Raw genomic sequence first — 23,058 nt, forward strand, 5'->3', positions numbered from 1 at the left:
CTTGTTCATCTGTTTACATAGCCTATTACTGCTTTCATGCTCCAAGGGGAGAATCGAGGATTTGCAACGGAGATCATATGGCCCATAAACTAAAAATATTTACTTTTTGGCCCTTCATAGAAAAAATGGTCTAAGTGCCTATTATTTATTCATGTTGGTGTGATTTTTAATGATAATTGAAAATTTCATTCCGAGAGCCTTTTAAACCACGTATCTGAAAACTGATTCTGTTTTTCATGGAAAATTTGCAGCCACACTAGTAAGCTAAGTTTATATAAATGCTCATAAAAGGTTTCCATTTGTGTAGTTTGGGAAGAAATTTAGGGGATACAAAATGGATGGAAAAAAGAATATATAACAACCCCCGTAACATTCTGCAATGGGACAGTGAGTGAGCAGCATTTATAGGAATGAGAAAGAAGGGAGGAAGAGCTCATGTTTTGCTTTGCCCAGAAAGCTGGCCGGGTCTCTTCTAGGCCTTCTCAGGGCTGGCCCCACACTCCACCCTTAGCAGGTAACTAAACAGACAAAAGAAAATCTTAGGAAAGACAACAGATTCTGTAAAGCTTCGGTAGCGACTAGAAGGAATTAAGAGACCAACCAAATTCTCCAGTATTTTCTCTGGGTAGAATGTGGTACACTACAGGAAATGGAAAAAGGGGTCAAGATTCTCCTTTCAAGATTTTTATGTTAAAAATCTCTTTGATGAATGTATTTGAGAATGTTTGTCTTAGAGAGTTTAGGTTTTAGAATACTTAGCTTTCCTTGAATGTAAAAAAAGCCATTTTGTTCACATGATACTTACCTCCCCTCAGAAGGTTCTATGAGTATTGTGATAAAAGTATCTGAAATTCTGGGGGGCTGGCCCTGTGGCCGAGTGGTTAAGTTCGCGCGCTCCGCTGCAGGCGGCCCAGTGTTTCGTCGCTTCAAATCCTGGGCGCGGACATGGCACTGCTCATCAAACCACGCTGAGGCAGCGTCCCACATGCCACAACTAGAAGGACCCACAACGAACAATATACAACTGTGTACTGAGGGACTTTGGGGAGAAAAAGGAAAAAAGTAAAATCTTAAAAAAAAAAAGTATCTGAAATTCTGAAAAAGTCCTTTTTTAAAAAAACAATTTATTTTACATCTTTTGCTGATAATGTGGTAACCACTTCCTAGTTTGGGGTTAATACAAATAATTTTTCCAGCCTCTGGCTGACCTCCAGAACTTCTGGTTCTCCTTTAGACGTGAGGATGAGCTGGAGCAATGTGGATAGGGGTTGAAATAGAGTAAAATGGGAGGCCCAGAGGAGAGAGTTCTGGATGAAATTCATTTCTTCTTACTCCCGTCTTTCTTCTTTTCCTTCAGAATGTGGGGATAAATGAGGAAGAAGAGATGCAGAGAGCAGTTCCGTTGTAGAAAGTTTCTAGAAAGTTATCTTTCGAGGGGAGTTTCTTGTTAGCATGAGGGAGAGAGTACCTTTAAATTAATTATTAAGACTTAAAACATCAATTCACATGCTAAGCAGGTAACCTAAGAGGCTGGGTCATAACCCATGTGCAAAAGCATCAAGTTTTAATTTTGAACGATATGATACTGCTGTATCACTTTAATTTGTTTCTTCAAGTTACTAAGACAGTAAAAGTAAGTATTTGGCTGAATTCACCCTCATTAGTTAACTGAGAATGTAAAGTCAGTCCATTAGTTTGTGCTGAAATCCGCAATCTGTGGTTTGTGGGGCTTTTTCATCTAGCATACATAGGGCTATTTCATGCAGATGTTCTTTCTTCATTATCCAAAAAAATCTTAAAAAATTTCACAGTGGGTGGGAATGACTGAAAAGTTTGTGGAAATGCATTGTTTTCTGAGAAGAAACCCAATATTTACTTTGTGTCTCACCTGGTACGTGATTCAACTTTTGTCTAAAATAATAAACCGCTGTGTTCAAGTAAGTTGTGCCTTTAAACAGTCTCCAGGAGAGTCTGCAAGGTTATGGTAAATATGCTCATATTGCTGATAGTCTTTTTAGATGACTTTTTAGGATGAATGTCAGGTCTATTTTGAACTATCCCAGAAAAATTTTATTGTTGCCTAATTCTGCATCTTTTTGTTTTTTGAGGAAGATTAGCCCTGAGCTAACTGCTGCCAATCCTCCTCTTTTTGCTGAGGAAGACTGGCCCTGAGCTAACATCTGTGCCTATCTTCCTCTGCTTTATATGTGGGATGCCTGCCACAGCATGGCGTGCCAAGCAGTGCCAGGTGCCATGTCCGCACCCGGGATCCCAACCGTTGAACCCTGCGCTGCCAAAGTGGAACATGTGCACTTAACTGCTGTGCCACCGGGCCGGCGCCTAATTCTGCATCATTTTGACTCCCAAACATTATTTGTTCTCAGAGCTCTTGTCTTTAAATAACTTTTGGTTGTTCAACAAACAAACAAAACCACCACTGCCACAACAAACAGGTAAAATTTTAAAGGACAAAAATAAATTGCCATTATTAGTGATATTAAAATAAATGTGCCCTAAATAGGTTTTTGCTAATTTGGACTAATGAACATGACTACTGGAGAAGATTCTTACACATTGGAATCATTCATCTTTTCATTAAAAAGAGCTCTATTATAGGAAAGTGTATGCAGCCAGCTAGACTAATGCTTGGGAAAGTATTCCTAAGCAGATGAAAACTGCCATACTGGTGAAGGATTCTTGGGTACTTAGTTTTGTAGAAATGATGGTAGTTAAAGCATTTGATGTTTCTTTTCTTCCAGGCAGAATTAATTCCCCGCTTACATACTTGCCTATGAAATAAAAATATTTAGTAACCCCTCTTTTCACAGTAGTAAATTTTCACTTTAAAATGTTCCTATTGCTGCAGAAAAAAATGGTTTTGATTCAAATCATAGAGGATTATTGAGAAAGATATATTTTTTGTAATGTGTCTCCAGTAGAAATACTTGATGTGAAAGCTTTAATTGCCACTTTTTCTCATAGCTGGAATCACTTTTGGTAATTAGGAAATAAACACCCACATATATTTAATTTTATAGGTACATATCAGTATTAATTTTTTTTAATTCTGTAGCAAAAACTGGCATAGATTTTTATCAGTATTATTGATTTGTGTGTGTATGTGTGAGGAAGATTGGCCCTGAGCTGACGTCTGTTGCCAATCTTCCTCTTTTTGCTTGAGGAAGATGGTCTGTGAGCTAATATCCATGCCAGTCTTCCTCTGCTTTGTATGTGGGATGCCACCACAGCATGGCTTGATGAGCAGTGTAGGTCTGCACCCAGGATCTGAACCTGTGAACCCTAGGCCACTGAAGTGGAGCCCAAGAACTTAACACCTCTTCCCCTGGGCCTGCCCCTGTATTTTTCTTTTTAATTGGGAAGGGATTGCAAGCTTTCTTTAAAATTTATTAAACTGGAACTTTTTACATATCCATGTGTCTCAAAATTGTCATTGCTTTATATTTTAGCTAAGTTTACCTATTTCTAATTCTCTGCAAACATACAAAGTCCATTGAAGATTTAGTGTAAGAATGCAGCCTTTGTGCCGGCCCAGTGGGGCAGTGGTTAAGTGCGCATGTTCTGCTTCGGAGGCCTGGGGTTCGCCAGTTTGGATCCCAGGTATGGACATGGCACCACTTGGCAAGCCGTGCTGTGGTAGGCGTCCCACATATAAAGTAGAGGAAGATGGGCATGGATGTTAGCTCAGGGCCAGTCTTCCTCAGCAAAAAAGAGGAGGATTGGCAGCAGATGTTAGCTCAGGGCTAATCTTCCTCAAAAAAAAAAAAGAATCCAGCCTTGTCATACATTCTGAGAGTCACTGTTTCCATCTTTTATAAAGTCTTGAATGTTCATCTTATTCAGTAACTATGGAGGGCCAATGAGAATTACACAGACACACACATACATGCACACACACACACTCTACATGTGGGAACTACCACTGCCTACCCTCCCTCCCTCTCCTGGACCCTGCCTCCTTCACTCCCCTGCGCATAAGCGGAGCAGGTGTGGTCCAGGCAAACTCAGAGTTTTCAGTGTTAAAGCACATAAATGGCTTAGCACCTCAGCCCCCCTTTTTGGTGTTTGCTTCTGTATTTAAATATGTTTGAGGTTTTCAACATCTCCAGAACATTGGCTGTTAAGAGGCGGAACATATGCAATTTCTAGCAGACAGGTACAGCCTTTCCTGGCAGTGCTGCTGAAATGGGATCAATCACCAGCACTTCATGCCCCATTTGTCCGAAAGAAATCCACCTGGGGAAACCCCTGTGGCACTGTGCCTATTAGGAAAACACCTTAACACGTTTGTTTCTTTAAATAAAAACTCACCAGTTGGCATTAATCTGGAAGAAATTGGTTTCTCCGTTAACTCTCTCCCTGCATTTCTCTTGTCTTTTCTCCTTTTCTTTGAACCACACCCATTTATTCTCTTTGCTGGTAAAAGACACAGTGCAGAGAAGCCATATAAAAGCCCTCATCCTTAATACCTAATCTTTGAAACTTTTTTCTCCCTATTTCTTGATCTCATTGCCTTCCTGCAGACCTTATTTGGCAAAGATCTGGCTCTTCTATTTTCATTTGTGATTCCCTCCCTGCTTCTTTCTCTTTGATTTTCTTTACCTCTTCCTCTCCTTCATTTTAGAGTGCATTAGGCTGGGAGTGAGTGTTAGGAGCTGGGGGCGTGGGGGGCGCCCTGCAACCTTCACTGCTCAGTAAACCCGGGTCCGGACAGAGGGAGGGTTCGGGGATGATGCAGTGAATATCAGCTGCTTTCGAAGTGGCCATGAGTTCATCGCTTTTCTTTCTCGATTCCTGCAATTTTTCTAGGTGTAAAGTGGATATCGCGGCACTCCCGCTCAAGCAAGCCAACTGCTTGGAGCTGCCGCTGGATAGCTGCCTGGGGGCTCTGCTGATGTTGATCACACTTACTCCCTGCACGGGGGTCTCCGTCTCCGATCTGTGTGTGTGCCCCTTGGCAGACCCCAGTGAAAGAAAGCAGATTGACCAGCGCTATGTGAGTGCTTCCCCTGTTTCGCCATTCCCACCTCCCCCCGCCCCCACTTTTAAGTTGGAACAAAGTCTATGACTGAAAAACTGCGTAAAAAGAGATCTTTGTCCAAAGTTTAATGGTATGTCTCATAAAACAAGACATCAGACCTAGAGGTCAATGCATTGGTGAGAAGGTGAAAGTAGATTAGAATTTGCCTTGCTCTATTCAAAGCCAAAAAACGTATTTTGAATTTTTAGCTTTTAGGAACTCTTTAGAGAAAATCGAAATCCTCAAGGAGGCAAGCTATTGTTTAGCGTGTCTGCATATATAAATAGGAATTTTAATATATGGTCACAAAAGTAGTGTTTTTTTATTTTTTAACCAACCACTAATGTTTGCAATCTTATACTTTTCCAGAACCTCTTAGGATCAAGTGAGAAAATGCTTGTGTCTTATAAAGCAAAGCCGAACTCTAGGCAGACACGGAAGTCTGTTGCTTTGTACCACCCTGGATAATAACACTAGTTTGTGATTTTTGCCTAAGCAGTCACCTTGTGCATAAAAGTCCACTCAGCATTTTTAAATCAAGTGGCTTTGTCGTCTTCATTTATTTTTTGTACTTTGGCTTTATAGGTGTCTTTATTTGAATTCTGTTTTTATCCTGTCTTCTTTGTAAATCAATGTTTATTTTATTTCCACACACCAAAGGCATGTTTTAGGAAAGTGGCATGAAAATGAGGCAAAGATGAATCCCTATTTAATGAGAATATTATTCTCAGCATTAACTTTAGTGCCCCAAATCCTTCTCTGTGCAAGTGTATTGATTAATTGAATAATTCTTTATCTTCAGGAATAGGAATCCTAGCCACACATTTATTGCCAAACACAGATTCTGCATGCGAGGTTGGCATTTTCTAAAGAAATTGCAACCAATTCCACCATTCATAGCCTCTCTGATGACTTGAAGCAAACGAAAATGTGACGGGGAAAAATAAAACTTTTCCCCAAACTTTCCCATGGATAAGTTGCAAAATTAACCAAATTCATGAGGAATGTCATGTATTTAAAAGGTGATGTTAGATAAGATCATAATGACTGCTTTGAATAATGCCTCAGGATTTGAGGAGTAATAATTGAAAAGAGGTTTGAAGAGGCTAACAAAACAAATATCAAGTGTTTTTTCCAGCTAGCGAGCTGGCTAGCATGTTAGAGGGAAGGAAGGCTTTGTTACAAGACACAAGTTCCAGCCCCTGGATTTGTTTTTTAGGTTGTAAGAATAGATAATCTTCAAAGGCATTTCCACCTCTACATTGTAAAAGTATTATATTTCAAGTGTTTTCATCTTAGCTTAAACACTAGGATTTTTTTTTAGGTTGAAAATATAGAGCAGAAACAATTTTCAAAAGTTCTTAGCAGTGGTACACATTAGGTTAGGCAAACCTTACCTATTATTAAGTTTTTGTTTTTCTCTCCTGAAATGCCTAAATAACAAGGATTTTACTATCCTTCCATAAATCTCTGGGGTTGGCTTATCGCAAGTTTTCACTTATCTGGTGATAGCCGAAATACCAGATCCGAAGACTTGAAAGCAACATCGTTTTCAGCAGAAGTGTTCTGGAGGCATGTGAAGCGAGTTTATCTGCTTCTCTCTTTCATGCACAATTTCTGAAGGATGCAGTATATATAGACGTCTACATATTGCTGTACATGCATAAGAATTATCAGTAGATATATTCAAGCTTTGGCTCATGCGAACTAAAAATTAAAGTAAATGTGAATATAAGGTGACACTAGATGCTCAATCTCTGATCTAATGAGCTGGCTAAAACATGGACCAGAAAATTCTCTCCGTTTCCACCCCTCCTCTCTTTCCAGGGGTAATAAGTATCTATGAAGGGTGCAAGTTTAGTCCTCTGGTATCCATAAAGTTTGCACTAAGTAGGTCAGAATAATGTTGCCTTTTCGGGTGATTTAAAAGTCTCATTAAAGAGAAAGAAGGGGAAAGAGAAAATGAATGTAGTTCCACACACATTTTCCCGGCGGGATATCTGTGCTATCACCAGGGGGCGATGTTCAAAGTAGATTGCACGTGCTTTGTAATTTGTCTGTTTCAAAGCCGTAGTTAATTAATTCTCAGTCACTTTTAATCTGGTTGCTGTAAATGCGTAACTGGCCAGTTGACTGAGATAATGCACTTTGGAACTTTTCGAAGCATTGCATGAGAAAAGTGAGGATAAATCTAGAATGGATTTCCTGTAGGACTTGACGGCAGTAAATAGTATGTTAGAAAGCTGTTTTCATTTGTGATCTACCTTTCTTCCCCCTAGTGCTTACAGAACTCCCTGAAAGATATGAAGGACATAGGCATTTTACAAGTGAAAGTTTTGAAGGCAGTCGATCTCTTAGCAGCCGACTTCTCAGGTATGAAACATTGTTATTTTTATTTTTGTTTATTTCCTGCTTTGCCATGATTTCATGGCAAAGCAAAATGTTTTCCTAAGTAGAAGCATGGATGCAGTAATTGCAGTCTTTCCAATAGAGTACTAGAAGGAAAAAAGACGCAGGCGAACAACTTCTTCACGTAACATTTTTTACAAAATTATGTTTTCAAGTAATTTTACTATGATTAGATAATGAACTAGTCCATTGGCTTTCAAGGATATTTGTGGATTATTAGTGTTACAACTTCTTTGGTTTTGAATTAATTTGTGGATGAAGCTTTTCTCCAGCACCTTGATGGGCAGATTTGCCTTCTTGCCTTTGCTCGCTCGCGGTGCTCTGTGCTGAATGTGTTCATTCTTCAAAGTATAGACCATGTGATTCCTAAATCTGAGCATGAGGGTGGACCTGGCTGGCACTTCTCTGTAAGTTACCAAAGTCTTGGCCATGGAACCACCTTGCAGTTGACGTAGTCTTATACAAAATTCTCTTGGTGCTTCACTAACTTGAATAGAGCATGTCTGCTTGGTCCTGAATGATGCCTGACCATGAGGAGAGTAATCCAGACATCCCAGTGTCTGATTGCAGGTTGACTCTCCACTCATTGCCAAATTACCCCCTTGTACTGACGAACAATATAGACACTTATATGACAGATGCTGTTTACCAAGTAAATTGATGAATATGACGACTATTATATAGCATGATTCTGTCTATTGACACAGTATTACATAGGTTTTTTGGGAGGAAGATTGGCCCTGAGCTAACATCAGTTGCCAATCTTCCTCTTTTTGCTTGAGGAAGATTGTCGCAGAGCTAACATCTGTGCCAGTCTTCCTCTATTTTGTATGTGGATGCCACCACAGCATGGCTTGATGAGAGGTACTAGGTCCGTGCCCAGGATCCAAACCTGTGAACCCTGGGCTGCTGAAGCAGAGCACACAAACTTCACCACCACACTACCGGGCTGGTCCCATGCATGGTTTTTTAATCTCATACCGTTAGAATGTGGTCTACTCTTTACCTTCCACATAGAGACAATTACACTTTATTTGTGTAACTTTTTGAGCTTCTAAAACTGAGTTTGAGGAAACTCAAACTTTGGAAAAGAGGATTTTAATTTTAAGCACTTTATATTACGAAAATGATGGAAAATATAAACTTAGTTAAAAAACAAAAGGAGTTTTCTTCACCCTCCCTCAAAAAATGAACCAATGGAAATCACTACTCTGTAAATCCCTGTTCTCTGTCTTAAGGAAATGGCCTGTGAAACGATCCAAAAATGGTTTTTTGGCCAATATGAATATATAAATTCTCAGGGTTGTAGATGAAATACTCAAATGATTACTTCTAATATTCATTAATTTCATCACAAAATGTTTATAGTCTCATATTGATCTCAAGATTTTCTTTTTAAAACTTATAGTTTATGAAAATACTTAATTCACACATTTCACATGTGCCTTTGAGATTAGTAATTTTGTCATCACAAATGTCAAGCACATTTAGGGTTGGCTACCAGTTTTCCAGAGCAAGTTATTTTTACCTCCATCTAAGTGTTTAGATAAGCTCTTTTTGAATATATGATTGCTGATGTCTCAGGAAAAGTTGTCTCAAGCTCCAAGAACCCATATATGCCTTTGAGTGGTGTTTTCGAAAATTCTTTCTGTAGTTGTTTATTTTTTTATTATGTAGTTTTTTATGTTGTGCATATCCTGCAAAAGGGGAGTCTTTCTAAAGACCACAATATAAGGCAAAACCCTCTTTTCAGAAGAATAATTTTGGAGGAAAACATTGACATTTTCTTTATATTCAAGATATTCAGTAGATAGTTTTGGCATGGATGAAGGTGAGTACGAAAGGATTCTAGTAACAAAAATCAGTGGTTAGAAATCAAATAATTCTGTGTGCTTTGACTGAATGCCCTGGTGTTTTACTATCTCCATATTCTTTATGAGAAAATTGTCACTCTTCTGAATTGAAGCAAAGATCCTTGTCATTAGGTAACATGTCTTTAGACCATATTGATATTTATTTTTAGAATCAAATTTCACAGTCTGTGTTCTTTACAGGTTGGCAGGCTCCTAATGTGAATTGTTCAGTCTGTTCCCAACCAGGGTATTGCTTTAGAGCAAGAAAGGGGACGTATTCTAGAGAGTAGTAACTTTTCTAAGTGAAAAAAGAAATGGATTCAGATTGTGGTGAGGTAGCAATAGGGATGTAATTAATACCTCCAAGAGGTTTGTCTTGTAGTGGTATCATATCATATTATTGTTACCAATCCACTAGATACACGCTAAAAAAATGCCGGCTTCACTTGATGATGAATCAGAAGGGGTACCCATCATTGTCAGTGCCAGGACATTTAAGAAATAAGTAACTATTTATACCGCATGCCCAGCATTTTCCAGTCAGCCTTACTTTATAAATGAGCATTCCAAGGCAGTTGCTCAGGGAACAGAGTGTTCACCCCTGCAAATAAAAAAGAAATACATTTACTCTGAATAAGCAGGGCCATTCTCAAAGAGCCCTGGGCATCTTAGACAGAGTACAAAAGGGAACTTTCCAACCTTCCTACTTTTCTTTCATGATAGCTTTTTGGTTTTTGTTTTGTGGTGGTTGATTGTTTCTTAAAAACAATACCAAATTGACCTTAATAACTGGTGCTTCAAGTTTGTTTCGCCTAAGATTCGGGGAACCTGATAAAGCAGAAGTCCCCAGGGGCAGGTCTTGGCCGTGGTCCGTGTGGAGGTCACGGTTACAGCCTGCAGAGCGCTGGGACCTCAAGTCCTAGAGGAGGAATGCATGCACTTGGCAAGCCCTGCTGTCAGTGGTTTGCCAACTTTAAAATTATCTCTATCTTTGCAAGTAACAATTAGAAAAAGAAAATATCTGTCAATTATGCTACTGTGATCAGACTAGAAGGATATTCCTCATTAGTGGTTATTGAGGTTATGATTATATAGTCTTAGGAAGAAATTAAACTTTGGAGAAATTAAATCTTCATTACTTTGCTAGTATTTTAGAACATTGGAATAATATATGTACATATTATATGCATAGTATATATACACATATACTAAGGTGAATTTCTTTTCCATGAAAAATTTAAAAATGTTTTTATATAAAGAAAAATTAGTGTATCCTTTCAAACATGTTAAAAGATATTAATATCCTAAATCTACATATATTAACAATATTAAGATATTTACGAAAGATAAAGGTTTCAAAGCTCTAATATATAAAAAAGATATTTATTGTTTCTTCAAATTAATTCTTTATTTTATAAATATCCTTTTTTATTATGTGATCGAACCTATTCAGTATTAGTAGATTTATATATGGCTTGGTATTTTTTATGACTGCCATTTGTTTCTATATAAGTGAGAAGACGTTTTATTTTAAGGAATCTGAAGTAATCTATCTTCTCTTGTAGCCCATCCCTCTAAAATTGGTGAAAGTTATCTTAATGTTCTCTACAGCCAGTGTTAGATGTGGATAGCCTTAAGCAGTTATTCTAATGGAAGAGCCTGTCAGATATTTTTATTAAAGAGTTTGTCTCACCAACACCTTATGCCCAACGTAACCTAGAATTTTTAAGTAATAGCTTATCCAGTCTGATGTCATTACTTCTGTGGTGAACCGGGCCCTAGCCTTGATTCACAAAACAGTTGATAAATTGTGCTTGGAGACTCAAGGTGAGCAAAGCTGTCTGCAATGTCTACTGAGACCAACATACTTCACTTTCTGTTGCTAGTCCCAAAACTCAGCTGTTGCGAGAAGAAAGTAACCCACATCCTAATGATTAAAAGAGAGAGAGAAACGCTTTGTTCAGGACAAAGCTGGGAAGTGGTTGGGGAGCAGGTTCTCTATCCGCAGTAGAAGCTCAGAGAGAGTAGTGCTGCATTTTCTACTGTGCCAAGGGGCACGTCAGATTCATGAATTGATACTGCTGGAAAAACCCACAAAAACTGCAGAGTTTATTTCACAGCCTATAGAAAGATAAAACAGTAGATAACAGGTCAATTGAAAATTGTTGGGGAATGGAAATATCTTCTGGTCCTAATTGTAGTTCAGTACAAATGACAACACTTACCTTACCTATTGAGAGATTAACCAGTGAAGACTAGGGAACTGTTTACGACAGTTCAGTGCATACGTGGAGAATTGTTCTGGGTAGCAGGATTAGAATTGATGGAATGCTGGAGGAAGCTGCCAGAATTGTAACATAGAGGAGTTACTTCAGCATATCAGTATGGAAACCATGATGGCCACCATTTGCGTAACGTGCCTGCCAAAATTCAACACCTGGTCAATGACTCTTCTCTTATATTCTTAGAATTACATGTGGGTTTCACACATCTTCCTCCCTGTTAATTAATCTTTCTCTTTGTTAATTTTGTTCTTTAAAATAATTCTTATATATTGATACCCTTCCCCCTAAGGAATCTTCCAGTGTCAAGACTGATGATTCTGTAGTCTCCGTCTGCTTTATTCCTCCACCCTGTTACCACTACCAAGATGCCTCCACCCATTAGGAATTCTAACATAAAATAGAAGAGATAGAAACTTAAGAGAGTCTTCTTAACTGTGCCATGCCCACAGTAGCAAGAGCCAGCAAAGCCTTGTTGCAAGCCGTTCTCCGTGTTGCATGATAATAAGTAACGTAACAACAGAACATAGTAGACTTCTCAATATCCATTCTTTTGTAGCATGATCCTATCTTAATTTTTCATGTTCCTATCATTATAGTAATCTGTATGTCATGATGAGAAGCTGGAGAATTATCAGGAGACAATGAAGGAACAAAACTGGAAATACTGTCTTTACTCACAACTTGGAGTTACTTGTTCTGGAGGGATTTGTCTTTCATCCTTGTAACTTTTTGGCACTCTTTGCCCTACAAATCCCACCCATGAAATGCAAAATGTTTCCCAATATATTTAGGTCTTCTTGACTTCTCGGCAGTAGGGTTGTCCCTGGGACCCTTTCTCTGTTTCCATTGTTAATAAGACAACTACCAAATTGACATAATCCCAAAATATCTTTCAGAGGAATGGAAAAGACAAGATTTTCAGACAAGAAAAAATGTGGGTTATTGTGAAGCTGCCTTATTTGATAAATAAGCATGTTAGGGGCTATCATAGTATAGGATCCAGGAGAGAAAAAGATGCATTTCATTCTCTACCCTCCCCTGCTTCTTTCCAGGGAGCCCAGGATCATTTCCCAACTGCTTTTTAGGTTTATCTCAACTTAAGAAAAGTCAGGTTGGTTGTAGATCTAGTGATCTTTGAGAAATAATCAGTGAACACCTGCTGTAGATCAGATACCCTTTCCTCCTCGACTGCAGAATGCCAGTAGAGGGTGGCATGGCCATTGACGTGCATGAGGACCTCACTCAAGATTGGGTGGCATTTTTAGTTCACTGGTTCCTTGGCATTGCCATTAGGAGGAGCTCTTGGTCTGTCCCACACACATGGTTGATTCCCATGACTGCAGTAACTTTCTCCATTCTCTCACTAAGCACAAGAACCCTTTCCAAGTGACTGTGACTCATGCCGTAAGTAAATCAATGTTCAGTTCAATGATTTATGCATTGAAGATGAACATTAGACCTTATTTTCTTGTTCTTTATTTTTGTGCTAGTTGCCTCTCATTTTAATCTCAGTATTTTATGGTACAGAAGATGTATAGAAACAGAGACTCATTTGTAACTCTTAGTTCCACCACGTACTGGCCTTGGGTCCACTCTAAGCCTTCTTTTCCTCGTGGGTATTTTGAGGGTTAAAACCTAAATGAACATGTCTGACACATAGTACATACTCCATAAATGCTATTCCCATTCTTTATTAAATTTATTTTATTTGAATATAGTTGATATGGAGAATTTCACAAGTTCTTGTCTTCTTGATATTTTGTTCATAATTTCCCTGATTTTAAATAATGTTGGAAATACCAGCATTGCTAATTATGTTTGGCTTTTCAACCACTTTTAGAAATCTATAATTACTATTCTGTGATGTTTTTTCTTTTTGTTTCTGCTTCTATTGCCTGATAAAAGTGAAGAAAAAATATGTTTTATGGTAGGAAAATTCTCATGCTTAGCCAGTTTAGTGCTTGCATTCTCATTTGGATAATCTGGATAATAGTTTTATCAATATAAAATACTTTTGTGGGCTCATCAGTTTTTTTTGTTATACATGAAAGTGCTATTCTGAGAAACTGTTGACCAAAATACGGCATTTCGATCCCATGTTATAGAGTAGAAATATTCCAGCCATATGCTCTAATACTGACTTTTGAATAGTTACTGTAAATTATAACACTGGCGATAAGTTTTTTGTTGTTTTTGTGGTTAGAAACATAAGACTACTCCTATCAGAAAATAAATAGTCCTATAGTTATTGTTCACTGGGAATTTTAAATCTCATATCTGTTTTCTGGTTTGTTTTCATTGTCTCTTTCTTGAAGCTGTATCCATAGCAATACCTTTCCTCTTAAAGATGCCCTATTTTCAAAGGATGACTGTAATTGCAATTTCTAGAAAGCTCAGCAGTCGTGACTGAACGCTTTTAATTTTCATGAGAACCTCATGGATAGCTGAGCCCAAATCAAGACCAACTTTTTAAAAACACATCAAAAACTATATAAATCTGTCTTTGGCAGGCCATCTGCTTTAACAGGCTGCCAAAGAACGTGGTCTCCAGTCAATGTAAAGTTTGGGAGTGGATAGAAGATTTAGCAATTTGTAACTTACTGGCACCTGAGAGTGAATGAATTCAGTTTATTTGTGTTGTCTTGTGAATTAAGAAAGGAATCACTTTGGTCTTACTGGTTGGGTTCTTAGTAATAATTTATTCAGCATATATACCTCCTCTGTGAGAGAGCCTGTGGTAGGCCCTGGTGACATATGAGAAATAGGGATTCGTCCCTGCCCTCACTTGAAGTGACTAAACCAGTAGCTTCTAATGACACTTACACTGCTAAGGTCAAGAACAGGGTGCCAAAGTTCAATAAAGGGACACCTGACTGGTTTTCCTGAAGGAAGCAGTGTTTTAGCTCAGATGTCAGCAGACATGAAGGAAAAGCATTTTAAAATGAGGGAACAGCATGTTCCAAAGCCCGCAGGGCTTTTCGAAAGCCTTGAAGAAAGCAAGTGTGATTAGAGAACAGAGCAAGGAAGCCCCAAGGGGAGAGGAGGCTAGTGTCTCTGGTCGGCCTGGATTACATAGGAACACAGGGGCCAGGTGAAGACGTTAGGAAGCTATTTAAGTAAGAGAGTGATATGATCTGATATGAGCTTATAAAATTTTATTCTGGTGGCTGTGAGGAGCAAGGGTTTTGAAGAGGCAAGAGTGAGAATGGGGAGGTGTGAGGCAAATTCAGTGGATGACGGTGTTTACGGAATTTGCGTGGTGACTGGGAAATGGAGCTCAAAGAAGGACAAACTCTTATGTTACTAGTTCTTGTTTGTTCTATGTTTGTGCTAGAATATTACAACTTCAGAAATTTAGTTAAATAGCATTTCAGCAAAATTAAGTCCTCCTCTTCCACCCAGGCCTGATGTAGACCTGTCTGCACATTGCTCTGGATGTCTGCCGTGGCCAAGGGAGCAGGTCCTCACCTGTATGGCTCCTCAGAGGCCATTATTTGAGTAGGGGAGTTTGCAACCCCCTGGGGAAGGCAGAACAGACTTGAAAGGTTAGGCCCAGAGCAAATAGAGATCGAGGTTTCTTCTTCTTTTAAAATCCCTCTCAGCTCCTAGCACAGTGCTTTCCACATAGTCGGGAATCATAAAGGACCATCATACAGTGAGGCATTATAACACCCAAACTAAGGAACGTAGAAGTCCAGGGCAGGGGGTGGAGGATCCCTGGAGCTTGAGGTTGTAGAGAAAGTTCCATGAAGATAATGCATCTTGAACTAGGCCTTGGACGTCAGCTGGCCTTTCCATTTTTGGAGAGGAGTGGGGATTTGGAGAGCATTACACGGAGAGGCCATTCCACATGCGGAGTAGGAAGGAGGATGGAGCCCTGTCCCTCTGTGTGCTGGTTAGGGTTGGGGGAAAGACACGCCAACCTTGATAAAGGGTTTGGGAGTAGAGGATAGATCAGGATGGATTGTGGGGAATAAGTTGTCAGAGAACATAGATTTTCAGGATGAGCACTAGAATTTGGTCAAATTTATGATAGTAAGGTTAACAAGCAAATGGTTGGAAACCAAGCATCAAGGGAGAGTTTCTGGAAATCTAGTCTGGCATGGCTCGATTGCTACCCCCACCTTCCCCACTTGTCTGTGCTATCATGCTCTACACTTACCTTCAGGAATTATCTTCTAGAAATCCTTCTTCGGATCCTGCCCCTTGTGTTTACAGTCTGTAGTGGCTCCTGGCTGCTGAATAAGTAAAAAGAAAGGAAATAAAATGAGGAAAAGGACTGGTCATGACCCTCAAGGCTTCAGGCCAGTCTTTACATTGATCCACCCATATCTTATATTTCCTGATTGCCACTATTTAGCTGTATATATTTCTTTGTGTGTCTCTGTTTTTCTGTCTATCTATCTATCTTGTTAATAAATTTAAGGCTCTGATCTGTTCCTATCTCCTCAAGAAGGACCTACCCATTTCTACTAGCCAAATCGACCCTCTCCTGAACCTTGCTTAGGTTTCACCTCCAGTATGAAATCTTTCTGAACTTTAACCCACCAGATTAAATTTCTCTGAACTTTAGTTTCCTCATCTGCCAAATGGCACAAGCATTCCTTACCTCATAGAGTTGATATGATGATTAAATGAGAACCTGCATCAAGCTTGGTTTCTTGCCCAGAGTCAGAAGAGCATGGCTCCCTCTAGCCAGCACCCATCTCTGGGAGCCAGGAATGTCCCTGCTGCCCTGTCTCACTGGGCCAGGGCACTCTTCACAGAGAGAAGAGGTGGTGGGGGTGTGTATACGTTGTATGCCTGCCTTGGGCCCCTTAAATGAAATTTGTTAGTGCCGTTGAGTCAATTCCAACTCCTAGCAACCCTGTGGACAGCAAGGCAGAACCCTGCCTGGTCTTTTTGTGCCATCCTCTCACCTTCTAGCGCTATATCAGACAATGCTCCTCTGCTATTCACAGGGTTTTCATGGCCAATTTTTTGGAAGTGAGTGGCCAGGTTTTTCTTCCTAGTTTGTCTTAGTCTGGAAGCTCTGTTGAAACTTGTCCGCCATGGGTGACCCTGCTGGGGTTTGAAATATCAGTGGCATAGCTTTCAGCATCACAGCCACATGCAGCCCCCACAGTATGACAACCGCCAGACAGGTGGTGTGGTTCTCTGACTGGGAAATGAACCTGGGCCACGGCAGTGAGAGCACCGAATCTTGGACCGCCAGAGCTGGTTATTAAATGAAATACGGGGCTAACTATGGCACAGAAATGTATAAATGTGGAATATAAGCGAAGTAAGGAAAATATACAGTTGAAGACCGGAAATGGGAGCAACTTAGCCGCTGGCCGGGATTGTGGCAAAAGTTTTCCTTGGAAAGGCGACATTTGCTGAAAAGCAGAGATTATTATGAGAGTTCCTTGAAGGTAATGACTTGGTGGTCTGTGTACATCAGGATCTGGTTCAGCGCCAAGAGCAGAGTTGGTGCTTAATAAATATTTGTCAGATGAATGATATGACTTCTAAAATACATTTATTACTTGTCATTCAACTTCTGTAACTGATATAGAGGTAAAATTCTTTAAATGAGAAACCTCTGCTTGCCATTCAAGGAATATAAATGAATTTTAAAGTGGTGTTGAAAAGTAACAAAGACTGTCGAGTGTAAGGTGCTGTAAAACCACCGTGAAACTGAATCGCCGGTGGTGTAACCATGTCAAGGTGACATGGCATCTGGATGTAGAAGAGATCATGTAGATGTTTTACCTGTAAAACGAGGGGAGAGCAAGGAGGAAAAGTCCAGACCCAAGCATATGTGTGTCAGTTGGCCTGGTGTTGTTTGCTCGGTACCATTGGGGAACAGTTGGACATTTCATTTATTAGGGGAGATAATTTTTATCCCCAATAAAAATATCCACTTTTTAAATTTGATTGAAAGTCCCCATATATCCAGAACCTTTTAAGGGAAAGAAATCAATCCATGAAGTGTACATGAATTACTCTATAAATGTTTTGATGTTTTTGTTTCTTCTTCCCCCTCTCTGCCTGTTTATACTGTAATATTAATAAATGCAGCATTTTAATGAGCTTTGACGGAATTATCTTCAGAGACTTGGTGCTGTGTGTTCCTTGGAGACACATAACTGAAGTTCCCAGTTTCTGGAAGGAAGTCTGTTCCTCATTAGCTGGGACAGCTAAGAGTGTGCTGGCTCAAGAGAGAGGGGGCCGCAGCTCAGCTCACCTGTGTCTGCGCAGGACTGGCAGCGTCTGCCCTGCTGTGGAGTAGCCCCAGGGCTTTCATTAAAAGTGTCAGACGGCTTCCCCAGAGTGAGTGCTGATGGCATGTCATGTTGCTGTCTCTGGCGGAGCAGCACTGACACCTACTAACAGTCTGACAAACGGTTAAGTAGCTGTTTCAGCGTAGGGTGAGGAATCGAGCCTCGTCTCCTTGAGCATTAAGCCATTAAGCCAGGAACGCGTGTTCTCTTTCCTGGTCACAGTTATTGAAGAGGCGTTATGTTCCTCCCCAGCCAATCCCTACCCCATCGCTGCAAAATGCATTTCCAGAGTAAACCTGTCTTTAAATAAGCAAGGCTTTTTGCAGATGCACATGGATTTTTGCGTTCATTTGATTTTGGCTGCCCAGCATCTGAAACCCTTTCTCGGTGGGGACGTTTCACTTTGTATTTTTTGGAGAAGGGGTCACAGCCCACTTTCATTCACAGAAGCTGAAAAGCCAGTACAGACAGTCCCTGACTTAGAATGGTTCGACTTATGACTTTTCGACTTTACAACGGAGTGAAAGCAATACACATTCCTTAGACACCGTACTTCGAATTTTGAATTTTGATCCTTTCCCAGACTAGCGCGATGTGTGGTACACACATCTCTTGTGACACTGGGCTGAAGCAGCGAGCCACAGCTCCCAGTCAGCCCTGTGATCATAAAGGTGAACAACCGTTGCTCTTACAGCCATTCTATACTCAAACAACCATTCCGTTTATCACTTTCAGTACAGTATTCAATAGATGACACGAGCTATTCAACACTAGTTATAAAACAGGCTTTGTGTTAAATGATTTTACCCCACTGTAGGCTAATGTAAATGTTCTGAGCACATTTAAAGTAGGCGAGGCTAAGGCATAAGGTTCAGTAGGTTAGGTATATTAAATGCACTTTCGACTTAGCTATTTTAAACTTACGATTGGTTTCTTGGGATGTAACCCATTGTAAGTCAAGGAAGATCTGTTTCCTCTTTCTGAGCCCTGGCTGTTAGGACACGGGTTTTTGGCCAGGCAGGAGCAATCTGGTTCTTCCTCTGAGGCCTTGACATCAACTTCAAATGAAACAAAGAAGCAGGAGTGGAGAATTCACAGTAGAGGCAGCCACACTCAGGGTCCAGGGACAAGAGTGCCTGGGGGACCAGTTTTCCTGGAAAGCAGAGTCCACACCAGACTTTGCCTGGGGTGAGATACTCACTGTGATTTTTGTGCCTAAGTCTTCCTAACTGTCATTGGTTTCTTAGTGATTTTCAAGCCTGATGTTCCAATCTTTGCAATGATTCTGAGAGCTGTTTGATATTATTTTAATATCAGATTTAAATTTAAATTGCTTTTCTACTAAATCTAGGCAGGGACCATTTCCACTATTTATAATTGACAACCCAGCTCATTCATTTATGTCCACGGCTTGATCACTGTCTCCAGGCCGCTGAGATAATGGCATTGACTTAAAAGCTTTGGTCAGGCATCCAACTGTCCAGGCCACTAGTCAGTTGCATGGAATATCCTGTTTAATACTGACCCTTACCCACGCATCTGCTCTTCTTCTCTCCTTTTGTTGAAATATAGTCTTCATGCAGCCTCCTGTACATGTCAGTTCTCTATTGAAGTGCAGCACCTCAGAGCTCCTGGTTATTAAGTGAATTAGATGTAAGTTCAGTGACCTGAATGGTAGGCCAGTAGGTCAAGAGGCCTGAGCACTCTCTGCATTAGGCCCTGGCCTGGGATTCCTTGGCCATTTGTTGGAGGAGCATCTGTCCTTATGCCCCCAATTAATTTAGTATGCTACAGCTTTGTAAAGTGCCGTGTGCTGCAGAGGCGGGCAATGTGTTCATGTCGTATGGACATTATAGAACCATTCATTCTTTCGCTGGCAGTTCCGATTCTAAATCCCTCTGCCAAACCTAACAATAGGGGAGAGCATTTTTACCTGGTAATTTCTGGTCCAGCTTTAGATTTTTGATTTTTTTCTTCTTTTTTCTTTTGGAAGATATGTGAGGTAGGGTGGAAAAAGATGAGGTGAGATAAGAGTTAAGCTTCATTTTCTTTGTTAGATAAAAACTTTGAACTTACTTTATAGAATTATACTTCTGCATGTTTAGGAGCACCAAAAATGTCACATATATGTTGTCATAAAGTACTAAATATATAGGATTATATGTGTTTGTGGCCAGTCACTCCAGAGCAGAGTTTTAATGCCTAGATCGCCGTGTTTAAACTTTTTCTCACTTTGTTCACAGCTATGTGAAGCCTATAAGTTATCATAGGCTTCCAGTTATAGAAGAGTAATAATCTATATTGACTCAAAGAGAATTTAGGAAGGAAACAGAGACGAGCTTCTGTTTTAAAACAAAACACAAAAGTGGACTCTCTCATGTGCCAAATTGATAGCTGCTTCTATGAAACCTATGTGGCCATTGGCTCTCAAAACTGCATGTGGATTGTGTATCAGTCCCAATCTGTTAAGTATGCTAACATTTCAAGACTTGTAGGCTCTGTCCATCTCCCAGATTCCTATATCGCGCTTCCACAGGGCTTGCTGGAAAGAGAGGCTCACCTTCGCTCTTTGAGCAAGCACAATTTTATTGTCATCAAAGTGCGTAGCTTTTGTTTACTTTGCCTCTGTCACTTTAGAGAGCCATTTGTCTCTGACCAATGTCTGTGTTCTCTTCCAGGAAAGAGTGATCCTTTTTGCTTGTTGGAGTTAGGCAATGACCGACTTCAGACACATACCATTTACAAAAACCTCAACCCTGAGTGGAACAAAGTTTTTACATTGTAAGTGCTTTAGCCTCTGGAATACCAAGGAGTGGCTCTAACTTAGAGACCAATTATTTCTGATAGGTTTGGGGCAGGCCGGGGCTCTTGAGTGGAAATTTCTGTCCATTTTTATGTGCAAAGAATGAATTTTATTGTTTTTTCCTTCTGAAAACCTTTTATCCTTTCATTTTATAGAGTGTGGTGTTAATAATAGAAGAGAGCATTCAGAACTGGAAGGGAGGGTTATAGGAGGCGTTTGTAGAGTAAATCTTTTAGTGACTAAATTAATCTGTGAGTAGATGGAAGCTTCCATATATCCAGAGTAATTCATTCCTGGGTTAACGAAAATTACAAATGGAGACCTGCCTTAAATTCAAGGAACGTCTATGTTACAACATTATTTTAATGCCTGAAGATATGTATTCTGCCAGAGTCATTTGGAAAATACAGATTATCTGTGATTTCTCGAAAACTTCCAAAGGGTTTTTGTATTTCAGCTTATTGAATGACCTGCTCCACGGCAATGCCCTGCCCCCTCTTTCTAACTTTGGCATTTAGGAGTCTGGATGTATTTTCTAGTTTGCTTTAGATTCCAAGGCACCTGACCATCAAGAGGAGATGCCTGTTGAAATTGGTTGAAATGGTGGCACACTGCCCTCATGATGCTGAAGAAATGCTCTATCTGTGCTTATAACCGAAAGAATAAAGTTTCTTTTGAATGGAGTTGATGGTATAGTGGAAAGTTCTCAAGGATCTATGAGAAGTGGACTAAATTTGCTCAGCAAGTTTGCAGATCACCGTACTCAAGTCTCTTGTTTGCCCAACAGACTGCCAATGGACATGGCCCCGTTTTCCGTTGTTGCTGATGTCTGGATTCTGGTCAACATAAAAAATGTTTCTCAATATGCATGGGATTTTTATTATTTTGTGTTTCAACAATAGGAAATTTTCTATGGATCTCAGCAAATGGTGATTTTGACCACTTTTTAAAGAGAATTCTTCATTAATTTAAGTCAAGAAAATCTTGTTTTTGCTCATCTTATTCGGAAGCTGCTTTGAAATCACTGTCTTCTTACTCTCCTCATTCTGTCTCCCATTCTTTCTCTTCATCCTGTTACTTGAACAGTCTTACCCTTGAGTGCACATATACATGGAAAGTGTCATAGTAAAAAAGTTGGCTTTTTTTTCATGTGGATGTCTGAATCTTCTGTGATGGAAGGTTTGGGAATACAGTCAGTTTGATTTAATTTTTGGAATTTAATTAAATGGTAGTTTTATGCTCTAAGGACATACAGACTTAATTAGCAAAACCATGTTTTCAGATCTTCGTGGAGCAGACTTCGCTTGCGTGTTTTTGTATATAATACATGGTGTGTTTCTTGTTTCAGTCCTATTAAAGATATCCATGATGTTTTGGAAGTGACAGTGTTTGATGAAGATGGAGATAAACCCCCTGATTTTCTTGGAAAAGTTGCCATTCCCTTGCTGTCTGTAAGTTACCTGTGTTAATACACAATTTGAGAGCCATTTTACAGTTGACAAGTTTCTCTAGTCTAGAGATGCTTTATCTTTGTCAATCTGGGGGAAAAAATACTCCCAGCTGTAGTAGGAAACAATTATTTTATTCTTCTTCTTATCCAGTATTTTTAGTAGTTTCAGATAAAAAGTAACATGATTTTCTCTATGTGTTAGTTGAATCTTGATTAAACCAACCAAAAGATTTTGACTAGTCAAAATTGAGTCTCAATCTTTCCGTCTTAAGATGGGAATTTCTCTTTGGTTTCAAGGAATAGATGTCTGTGACTGATTTGAAACACATACATGTATCAGTTCTACTGAAGACCATTTTTTAAAAAGATCTGTTTGTCTTTTTGTAGTCATATTTTCTTTCAGTCTCAAAAACTGCTTTGTGGAAGAAAGCAGAGAGCATCTCTTGGAAAGGAAGGCTGTTTCTGGTAGTCCAGCTAAAAGATAACATACCAGAATGAAAAGATACCCTATAAAATTCAGGGGAGAAAGCACCAAATGATGTCTTTATATGGGTAAAGGAGGGAAGCTGGGATCTGGATTCACCTAATAACTGGACATTAATGCTTGTACCAAATGTATTCTAGAAGAGTGAATTTCAGTTTTTATCCAACCATTAATATAATTTGTTGTAGAGTCATTATGGCTTTATCAGTCAATAAGGCTTTATTTATTTCTTTCCAAAGACTTATTTTTCCAAAGCTATTAGTGCCTTTCCATGGTTGGAGCAGTCTGTAATTTAAACATGAGATTAGACGAGCTCACATGATGTTTACAGAGGGAGAAACACTGCACCTCTCAATATCTCTTCGGTTTTTGATTGTTGGGTTAATTTCTCCCCAAGTTCTCATATCCCTGATGTTACTCAAAGAGAGTGGAGGAGCAGCTGCTCCCTCTTAGAGCCAGCTCCTGCCAAA

At 39.6% G+C, this 23,058-nt stretch overlaps 1 protein-coding gene across 7 annotated transcripts in view; it reads left to right on the forward strand.

Annotated features, from left to right (window-relative positions):
• Positions 1 to 23,058, forward strand: part of MCTP2 (multiple C2 and transmembrane domain containing 2) — a 222,974-nt gene that overhangs the window by 105,069 nt on the left and 94,847 nt on the right. For all 7 annotated transcript variants that reach the window (XM_008535761.2, XM_070618934.1, XM_008535767.2 and 4 more), the window contains exons 11-14: positions 4,828 to 5,014; positions 7,318 to 7,411; positions 20,530 to 20,632; positions 22,003 to 22,105. In XM_008535761.2, the coding sequence (XP_008533983.1) occupies positions 4,828 to 5,014; positions 7,318 to 7,411; positions 20,530 to 20,632; positions 22,003 to 22,105 (487 nt within the window). The remainder of the gene's footprint in view (positions 1 to 4,827; positions 5,015 to 7,317; positions 7,412 to 20,529; positions 20,633 to 22,002; positions 22,106 to 23,058) is intronic.

This window comes from Equus przewalskii, chromosome 1 (genome assembly GCF_037783145.1).
Source record: "Equus przewalskii isolate Varuska chromosome 1, EquPr2, whole genome shotgun sequence".
Taxonomy (NCBI): domain Eukaryota; kingdom Metazoa; phylum Chordata; class Mammalia; order Perissodactyla; family Equidae; genus Equus; species Equus przewalskii.